The sequence below is a fragment of the Ochotona curzoniae genome, unplaced genomic scaffold, assembly GCF_017591425.1.
Source record: "Ochotona curzoniae isolate NIBS_2020 unplaced genomic scaffold, NIBS_Ocur_1.0 contig_3819, whole genome shotgun sequence".
NCBI lineage: Eukaryota > Metazoa > Chordata > Mammalia > Lagomorpha > Ochotonidae > Ochotona > Ochotona curzoniae.
Window position 1 is genome coordinate 57,211,885 of NW_024466004.1, and position 10,722 is coordinate 57,222,606.

Consider the following 10,722-nt stretch of genomic DNA (forward strand, 5'->3'; position numbering starts at 1 on the left):
ATCAGCCATTGTCAATGCCCACAAGATCAAGATACACTTAAATAGCAGAATGGTGAAGATATGACTGTTTATGAAGGACTATACTAAAGTAATAAAACAAGGAGAATTAATGGGGAGGGGACTTTGAAAGGAAAGCCTGGAAATTCCAGAGCCTATGGAACTGTATCATGAAATAATAAAATAAGTAAATTAAAAAAATAAAACAGATTGTGAGGGGAGAGTAGGCAGAGGTGTCACTGTAGAAGTCTGGTGATGCACTCATGTACTGGGGATTTTTATATTCACTCCATTATTTTCGTTTGAGCTGTCCCCTAATAAGAATTTCAAAAAGGAGGCAGTACAGTAGTATAGCAAGTTAACCCTCTGCCTGTAGAACTGCATCCTATGGGCATTGGTTCCTGTTCTGGCTGCTCCACTTCTGAGCCAGCTCTGTTTATGGGCAGGGAAAACAGTAGAGAATGACTCAAGTCCCTGGGTCTCTGCACCCATGAGGGAAACTGGAAGAAACTATTGGCTCCCAGCTTCAGACTGGCTCAGCTCCAACCACTGCAGCTATTTGGGGATTGAACCAGCAGATAGAAGACCTCTCTCTCTCTCTTTCTCTCTCTCTTTCACTCATCCTCTGTCTCCACTTCTTTTTGTAACTGCCTTTCAAATAAAAATAAGCCTTTTAAAAAGAATTTCAAAAAGTTACAAACACTGTGACTGACTTAGCTGTTTCTTTTTTCAAGTTGCTTTTCTTTTTCTTTCTCCTTTTATCTGCACTTATATACTTCTTTTTGTCGCCATGCATACCTACCTAAATTTTCAAAAGGTCAGTGAAGAAAATTATCAACAGATATTTTCACGCTCCTTGGTTTGGATATAGTTTGAGTGTTTCCTACCAAGGTTCATGTATTGGAAGCTTAGTCTCTGGCACCGACAGAGCTGGAAGGTGGTGAAACCTTTATGAGGTGGAGCCTGGCAGGGATGATTGAGTCATCAGGGCACTGCCTTAGGAAAGAATTATTGTCACTCTTGAGAGACTCTGGTTAGTTTCATGAGAAGGCTCTTATAAAAGAGTAAGACTGCTCCTGTTTCATGTCTTCCTGTCTTGCTATGCATCCTCCCCATCCCATGTGCTCCCACCATGATATGATGCAGTTGAGGGGGCCCTGATAGAGCCAGTATCATGTCTGGTCTGCCCCCAGACTGTGAACTCAATAAGCCTCTTCTCTACAAAAGTACTTAGTCCCAGGCAGTCTCAGTGAAGTGGAATGATAACCCTGCCACCTACTTACCTACCTATACAGAAGCTTCCATTTCAAGTAATATGCACTAAATTGTCATTTTATTTGAAAGGTGTGTGTGTGTGTGTGAGAGAGAGATAGAGAGAGAGAGAGAAAGAGAAGAGAGAGAGGAGAGAGGGAGAGAGAGCTTCTACCTGCCAGCTTATTCCCAACATGCCCACAACAGCTAGACTGCGCAGGGCTGAAACCAGGATCCCAGAATTCAATCTGGGTATATCATATGTGTAGCAGAAACTTTCTGTAGGGAGTGAGCTTTAAGTCTGCAAAGAGAAACCGTATAGACATGGCCTGCACTGGTAAGTCTGCTTCTGCTGCTTCCATTATAGAAATGCTTTGGCAGTTGTGGCCTTTGCTTTAGCTCACAGTCCTTTCATCGGTGTCCTTCATGGTTGCAATGTACTCTCTTAACTTAGTGAGACTCCTAAGCAGCTTTTTAAAATTTCCTTCTTCCAGTTACTAAGTCTGTTTCTGCTAGATATTTTTCTTCCAAGCTTATCTTCATTTTTCCTGCCCTTTTTTTTACAAAACATTTTGGAATTTGGTCTTTTAAGTCATCTTGAGTATCAGTGCTGTTTGTCTTGAGAAATTACAGACCACAAACCCTTGCTCAGACTCCATTTCTACTGGGAGAATTTTCATAAATAGAGTTGGAGAACTGACTGTAGAGACAGGCTGATGTCTGCCAATATCTGGAGCCTGAAGGCAAGTTGGTGTCACTCCTCATTCTTGCCTTGCAAGTGTTGCTGTATGCAAAGAGTCCACCCAATGGCAGGATCTGTTCACAAAACTCAGGATGAATGTGGAGGCAGTAGCCAGAAGCCACCCACACTGCAAGGTAGATGCTATTGTAAGACTAGGTTCTTGATGCCTTTGGTAAATATGCCAATGCTAAGTAATATATGAGGATAAACTTATTTTTTTCTTATAAGTGTATCAAAACAAGTAAATTAGCAAGCAAAATAATCTGAACTGTTCAACCGAATTTGAGATGTTTGTGCTAAGATGAAAGCAAGAGCAACCCCAGAAACTAGCTGTGCTTCAGGCTTAGCCTAGGTGCTGAGACCGTTTTACTGGCGACAGGTGCAGGAAACCACACATACCAAAGTGAGAGACTTCTGCGGAGTTGATCTTTTCCAGGATTAGCTTGAGGACAAGTTCATCTGGAATGCTTTGACCGTTGAGCAGCATCGACTGTAGCTAAAACGCAAATAGTACATGTGTCTGTACAATATAGCTGGTGTCACATAGGTTTTATAAATGATCACAGTAACTTTGGAAGTTAGATTTATTTACCATATTTCCTGTCTCATTTTCAGCAGCAATGTGTTCTTCCAAAATTGATAAGGCTAAAAAAATATGGAAAATATTAGCACAAACTGGAACTAAGATGGTCAAAGAGACACATTAAACCTGTGGGGTAACAAAGTTATCATCTGTAGGTGACTATCATATACAACACACGCTCATGCACATTATATAGATGAAGCGTAGAAGAATGAGGCTCATAGAGAACTTGTCTCTGTCATGTGCTGAGACGGTAGCGGAGACAACCCTTACACATCTCTGGAGTCAGTGCAAAAGAGGATGGGAGATGAAATGAGGGGTGCATTGGCAGCGCTTTGGTAAGATGTAAATTAGTACACAGAAGTAGTTTGTCCAGAAACTTTGAGAGCCACACAGTTATATCCAGAGCCCAGTAAATGTTTTTTTAAAACATTAAAAAATTTTATGGGGCCCAGTGTGGTAGCCTAGATGCTAAAGTCCTTGCCTTGCATGTTCCAGGATCCCACATGGGTGCCAGTTCATGTCCTGTCTGCTCTACTTCCCTTCTAGTTCCCTGTTTGTGGCCTGGGAAAAGAGTGGAGGATGGCTCAAAGCCTTGGGACCCAGAAGAAGCTCCTGGCTCCTGGCTTTGGTTCGGCTCAGTTCTGGCTGTTGCAACCACTTCGGGGAGTGAACCAGTGGATGGAAGATCTTTCTGTCTCTCCTTCTTTCTGTAAATCTGACTTTCCAATAAAAATAAATCAATCCTTTAAAAAAAGTTTTTTTTTTTTTAAACACTGTTTACATAGTTGAAAGGGATGCATGCACATGTGGGTCTCTGATTAAGGTAGGGAGGGTCAAAGTATGGAAGAAAGTGGGTAGGACAAATGTTTCAAGTTTTTTTCTCCTGTGTCCACAGGGGAGGATGGCAAGGGTTTGGCTCCTTGCTGTTGACCTACGTCAGCACCTTGGGATAGGGGACTGCCATTTGATGACACTGTAGAGACCCTGTTGTGGAGAAGAAGTTCTGAGGATGTTCTGAGGGTTTTGTGCATCAACAGACCCAGGAACATGCTGCAAAACTTGGCCAGAAGAATTGTCCAATCGGTTCTGTTTTCCATTTTCTGATGATGAACTCAGCATCCTCTGCTGGCCCAGATGAGGTGGCTGTTATGTCCCCTGTGTTTGAATCTGGGCATACTGTCTACTGCACAGACAGGTATCAGCAACTGAAGAGGTCCAGTGTCAGTATATGAACTCCAAGGTCAGACCACACAGCTTGTGATTTTCCCTGTGGCCAGGGTCTGAGTCCAGTGGTCCAGTTGGGGAGTCCCAAAAGAAATCTCACCTGTGGTGACCCCAGACTCTTCTCTTTTGTATGCCAGCCAGTGTAAGGTTAGATTTGGTCTGTCACCTGCACCAGTCAACACACATTCTTGTCTTGGCAACTGCCTGATTAGTTCCACCCCAACCCCTAGCTCATGCAAGCCAATATGTGTTGCAACCCAGCTCCACCAGCCCACCAAAGACCTAGTTCTCATGCATACCAGTGGGCTCTGTGGCCCAGCTGGGGCAACCTCCAATAACCCCCACCAGGCCCACCTCAAACCTAGGTTTTTGCACATGCCAGCCTCTGCTGTGGCCTTGCACAGTCCAGCCTAAGTCCCCTCCAGCACTTGTGCATACCCATTGGTGCAGTGGCTTCTCTCTGTCCACCCTGCCCCCAGGCCCAGCCCTCACATATACCAACAAATGTTGCTGCCTTGTCCAGCATGGTCTACACCCTAGACCTGGTTCTTAGACTCACAATGATAGGTACAGCCTAGAGGGGAGTGACCACAGTTCCCCTGCCAGGCATGCTCCCAGCTCCAGATCTTGCACCTGCCACTGGGTACTACGGTCCAGCCTGACATGACTTGTACCCAGTCCCAGCATTTGCCAGCTGATGCTGCAGCCTAGCACAACTGGCCTGCACCCATTCTGGCTTTTGTGAGCACCAGTGGGTGATGGAACCTACCAGTGTGGCCCATCCCCGAACCCAGACCATACATATATGCCAATGGATAGTGCAGGATTGCCCAGTCTGGTGTGTCCACAGCCCTAGCTCTCACACTCACTAGAGGGAGCTGTAGCCCAGCGGGTGGTGGTGGTGGGGTCGCCAGAGTTCCCTACCAGGCCTGTTCCCAGCCTTGGGTCTTGCATATCCTTTTGGCTGCTTTGACTCATCTTAGCATGGCCCACCTCACCCTCAGCTCTCATTGGCAGGTGTTGTAGCCTAGTCCAGCTGGGTGTGACCCACACTCTGTCCTAGCTTTTGAGTGTGCCAATGGTGCTGTTGCCTGCCCCAGTCTAGCCTGTTCCCAAACCTGGCCCACACAATTGCTGATGAGTGCTGCAACTCTGCCTTGGCTGGCCTGCCCCCAGTCTTGGCTCTTTTGTGTTGCAGCATGAGGTGCTGCCAAGAAGGGGTGTTCCCCTAGCAGGCTTACTCCCAGCCCTGGATCCCATGCGTGCCAGCGGGAGCAGTGGCTCTGCTTTGCATGGTCTGCCTTCAGTACTAACCTTTGCATGTGTCAGCATTTGATGTAGCCTCTCCCCATCCGGACTCTTCCCTGGCTCAGGTTTCCACCAGTGTCCTATCAGTTTCTGTCAGTTCTGTGGTGTAGCCTGGCTTGACCTGTCACTACTCCTAGTACTCCGCATAAATTAGTGGAAGCTGCAGTCCACGGAGATGAGCCCACAATTCCCTAACAGAATCTGCCCCCAGATTTGGTTTGTTCTGGTTGGTGCTATGCCCATCTGGAGGTAGCCCACCCCTTGCATTAACTTTGCCCATTGATTGTATGAAATCAAAGTATGCATCAAAAAATCTTAACATGGATACTCATTAGAAGAGTCCTGGGGCTGACATTCCAATTATTTGTTTCTTTTTTGAGATGGTAAATGCAACCTTTCATCAGGAAAGATACAGCCAAGATCAAGGGTTATATCCAGGAACTAGATTATGCCACTGTGTCTCTGGTATTATTTAAGATTTCCTAGAGGAAGAAATAGTTTGATGAAGCAAAGAGAAAATTTTAGAGTTCTCTGTGTCTGTTATTACCAAATTGTTCTCCTACCCGACTATATCAGATCATAATGTTACTAGAAGCATAAAATTCCTACTTCGTAACATCTTTTCCAATAATGACTATAATCATTTAAGATTTTTATTTTATAATTTTTTTGACAGGGAGAGAGAAAGAGAGAGGTGTATGTACCACTGACTGGTTCACTCCCAAGGTTCTTCAATAGCTGTGGATGGACCAAAGTTAGATCCAGGTATCTCCAGGAACCCAATCACTTGAGTCATCTCCCTGGGAACCTCCACAGTATGTGCTAACAGGAAGCTGTTACATGCAGCCAGTTCCCTAACCCAGGTTCCCTGACATGGGTTGTGGGCTCCCACACTAACCACTCGACCAAACGTTTGTAAGTTTAAGGATTCACTGTCAGTTTGATAGGCAATATGGATCAATATTATTTCAACCAAGACTTGAGATGGTGATGGACAACACGGGCATATAGGGATTCACTGTAGGATTCTTTTCCGTGCTACATATTTGGATGCTTTCATAATAAAATATTTTTGGGGAAAAGATAAAATTTACCTTCAATACGAACACATTTCCATGTTTGTGCTATCTGCTGGGCTAATGTTGTCTTCCCAACTCCCTTTCAAAAGAGAAATACCATTCAAAACCCAATAGCACTGTCATTTGCCAATTGAAGAAGTACATCAAGTTTTAAGAGATACTATTATAGTTACTATGCTATCAATGCTGCCAAGTATTTTTCATGTAAAGAAAATGAAGAATAGGTCCTAGGTATTCACAGCTTTGTTTCTTCTACTCACCCGTGTACATGCCACATGTCCTGAAGTGACTTAAACAAAATGTAGTAACTTGGGAAGATAAGTCACTATTGGAGGTACATTCTTTGATTGTAAAATTTTGTGACTTTTATTATAAAACATCGAAATTCTATTGACATTCTTCAATTTATTTTTCTCATAAAGTTTATAACAACAAACGCTTGGACAGCAGAAAAAATTTGTTGAACTGATACCTTGGGAAATTTTAAGATCCAAGGCCATTTCTGTGAAGCAATATCTGCATCTGATTGTTTCATAGAAACAGCAAATGTTGTTGGAACTGTTTCTTGGTACTTGTTCTAAAGTCCATACAAAATTAAGTGGAGGAAGGGATTCAGCCCTTACTCTCTGCAGTGGTTGAGAATAGCGCCGTCTAGAGGTCTTTGCTATAATTGTCCCAAAGGCATACTCCTAGGACTGTCACTTTGGGAGTCTGCTGATAGGGTGTTGTTCAGATCCTCCAACATGCTGTAGGTAAAGCTGGATGTCCACAGGACAGTCCCTGCCTGTCTCCATAGACCAAGAGAGCCTCACAACACACATCAAAGGAAGCTTCACAGCCAAATCAGGTATGAAATGATTTGAGACCACCTACTGCTAACAATAATGATGGGGTAGTATTTGGGTGAGTTAAAATTTTTTCTGCAGTTTTATAAAAACATACAACCTATGTCCCTTTTCAATTACAGTGCATAAGAAAAAAGTTTATAATAGATACTGCATCAGATTTTAAGTTACACAATAAAATCTGTCATATATTCAAAAACTAGCTTTTGTTTTTATATGGTAACTTCTAAGATAATAATTTTTTAAAAAGAAATCAAATGCTAAGGAATAAGTTGAATAACTTACTGGTTTTCCAAAAATGATAAAGCAAACAGGTTTGGACAATAAAAACTTCCTTTCAGTCTCATCTTCATTAAATATATCAGCGAAAGGACACTCTTCTGTCTTCTCTTGCGAAGTCATAATTCAAACTGCTACTACTGCTACAAAAAAGGGAAGAATAATTTATGTAAGAATAAATAATCTAATCTGACTGTAGTAGGCAGACTAGAAAGAGCTGGAAGTCTGTGAATTCATGCGGCCCCAGGTTCTTCCATAATAGTAAACACTTGGATTCTTGTCAGAAATTGAAAATAAAATACACTCATTTTTAAAATGATAAAAGGCTCTTAGCCCGAGACATAGACCAAATGCAACTACATGCTGTGTAAAATTGAACTCAAATATAACATATTCAAAATACTAAGACAAGGAAAAACACACACACATGTAAATTCACACATATATGTCCTTAATTGTATCTTAAATGTCAAATTCAAGTTTAACATATTATATAGACACAAAAATGAATAGACACAAATTTTATTATATTTTCATATTTTAGAAAACTTTTAGTCAATGTCTATAAGGACATACAATGTCTATAAGAATCTGTCTTTATTTAAAAATTATTTCTGGAAGTCTTTTGCTATTTTGAGTATTAAGTGATTTCTGAGCACAGAACCACAATTTAAAATACTAGAAGAACTAAATTTTCATCTTAAATGATTCTACTGGAGTCAATCAGAAACAAATTTGGTAATGGGTTTTAAAATCTGTCTTTGTACAAAGACTATGTCTTGTTTTTTAGCACTTGTATATTATTTAGATTTTTATACTCACAAAATATTTACATATTATCATAAAATATTTCTAATGTAAATAGTAAGAATACCATAGGTCCTAGTTCCTTTACACAATCATGTAATACTCAAAATAATTATAAAATTACTTTTAGAAATTCTAATTCTTGAAAAGTAAGGTGGGTCTCAGGACGGGGCGTCTCATGCCTGGATCCCGGACGGCCGCCATGGGCACATGGTGAGCCGTCCTCCCCGGGCCTGCTGGGATTCGGGGGCCGCTTCCTTCGGGGTGAGTAGACCGAGGGGGGGAGGCCTCCGGGTCTGGGCAGGTCCGGGGCCCACCCGCCGCCTTCATGGGGCGGTGAATGGGATTTGGGAGGGGCGCGACCTTGGGCCTGGGTTATTTAAACCTCCAGCTGCCTCCTGGCAGCTGGTGGGTCTCAGGACGGGGCGTCTCATGCCTGGATCCCGGACGGCCGCCATGGGCACATGGTGAGCCGTCCTCCCCGGGCCTGCTGGGATTCGGGGGCCGCTTCCTTCGGGGTGAGTAGACCGAGGGGGGGAGGCCTCCGGGTCTGGGCAGGTCCGGGGCCCACCCGCCGCCTTCATGGGGCGGTGAATGGGATTTGGGAGGGGCGCGACCTTGGGCCTGGGTTATTTAAACCTCCAGCTGCCTCCTGGCAGCTGGTGGGTCTCAGGACGGGGCGTCTCATGCCTGGATCCCGGACGGCCGCCATGGGCACATGGTGAGCCGTCCTCCCCGGGCGGCCAGTGCGCCATTGGTGCCAGGCTCCGCCTGCTGGCCGCCCGGCTGGGGAGCTCTGGGGATTTGGTTCTTTGAGTTGCTGCTTAATTAGCTCCAGGTTGAACCCATTGTGCTTCTTGGACCTGAAAGAGGCAGTAACTCTTCCTTAGCAAAACTTGTAATCACTAATAATTCTGAGCACCAAATACCAGTCATGCAGAAGCTATGGCTTGGGGCTTGCCCTGCACAAGTAGCTCCAACAGTTGGCCAATGTGTCAACTGGTAATGGAACAGAGTAGATTAGGCACGACTGAGCAAACCTTAGCCCACAAGTAAAACTAGAAACCAGGAGGGAGCAGAGGTCATGCCGAGCTAGGCTCTTGTACCTGCTGGTCTGTGGGAGCCTGGGACGCTAAGCCACAGTGTCTAAGGCAGAGTTCGGGACAGGGGAGGGGTTGTGCCAAGCTGAGTCAGAGCATCCAGTGGCAGGCATGTGATTTATCCTGGGAACGGACCCGGTTGGGGAGCAAAGGGGACAACCCTAGCTGGGCTGAGGTTCCCACCAAGAGGCGCGTGGCCTGGAAGGGGGCTGCGTTCTGATCTGGATACAGTTGCAGTCTCCCTTGGCACAAGTGTGGACTGGGATTGGATGCACCGAACTGGGCCGGACCCCGACTCCCCCTGGTGTTCTGGAGGACCAGGGCAGATGTGGGATGGACTAGGCAGGGTCTCAAACCCCTACTGAGCCATGTGTGAGCCATACGTGGGTATGGACAAACCATGGCTGGGCTGGAACATCCAACAGCAACAACCAGATTGGGTGGAAGGCCAGTCAGGAAAAGCCACAGTTCCTGCTATGACAGGAGGTGGACTGAGTAGGGTTGGCTCATGGACCCACTGGTAAGCGTGAAACCTGGCATTGGGAGAGGTTCTGATGGAGGAGCCTGGGCAACTCCTCTGGCAGGACACAGACCCAGCAGGTAAACGCAAGAAACATGATAGGAAACAGCCCAGAAAAGGCCATGGAAACCTACCCACTGGCATACACTTGGCAGACGTGGGGGCAAGACCAGGCTGAATCTGTCCACATCATCCACTGGCAAATCCAGGCACCAGTGTGGGTCGACCCAGGGTCGGTCGCAACAAAGACTAGTGCACATTATGGAATGCCGAGGTGAGGTTGCCTGTACCAGAAGGGACCGCAGCGCCCAACCAGCCTGAGAACAAGCAAGGAAGTGGGCAGAGCTGGCAGGGGAATAAGGGAGGGTTCCTTTGCTGGACAGCTACTTCCGCAGGAGAGCATGGGCTGGGATGGGGGCAGACCAGACTAGGCAGAGCTACCACACCTGTGCGCCTCATGTGGACTAGATCAGGGAAAAGCCAGGCTGGGCGGATTATTCCTACTGGTGCAAACAAAATTAAAGTGGGCGAGGTTTGTTTGGGCAGCATCAACTGGAATCTGGGAGTGGGAGAGGCCTGGGAGGGAAATAGTGGGCTCATCCCTCTTGGGTTACCACTTCCACGGGAGGACATAAAACTAAGACAGCGGCTGGGGTGGAATGGGATGTGGGACAGACTGGATTACTGCTACACTTACTGGCAAACCAGGGTAGGGGGTGGGCCTGGTTGGGGTTATTGTGGGTCGCTCCAACCTAGGCTACAGCTCCCGCTGGTTTATGTGAGGGCCAAGTATGTGCTGGGCAGAACCAGACTGGACTGCAACACCCATTGGCTCCAGTGGAAGACGGGAGTGAAAACAGAACCAACCCAGCAATTGCAACCACCAGCTGATTGGAGCGATGGACGGTGCCAGGCCCTGTACTTGTTAGCACATACAAGAAGTTTCTTTGGAGATCTTCCTAATCTAAAAGCTGGAGTCAGAAC

General features: G+C 45.6%; 1 protein-coding gene across 1 annotated transcript in view; it reads right to left on the reverse strand.

Moving 5' to 3' along the window:
- AK9 (adenylate kinase 9) overlaps positions 1-7,434 on the reverse strand; it is an 81,736-nt gene extending 74,302 nt beyond the window's left edge. The window contains exons 1-4 of the mRNA XM_040983525.1: positions 7,318-7,434; positions 6,203-6,266; positions 2,583-2,635; positions 2,390-2,486 (exon numbers count right to left, since the gene is read on the reverse strand). Of these exons, the coding sequence (XP_040839459.1) occupies positions 2,390-2,486; positions 2,583-2,635; positions 6,203-6,266; positions 7,318-7,434 (331 nt within the window). The remainder of the gene's footprint in view (positions 1-2,389; positions 2,487-2,582; positions 2,636-6,202; positions 6,267-7,317) is intronic.
- Between the last annotated feature and the right edge of the window lie 3,288 nt (positions 7,435-10,722).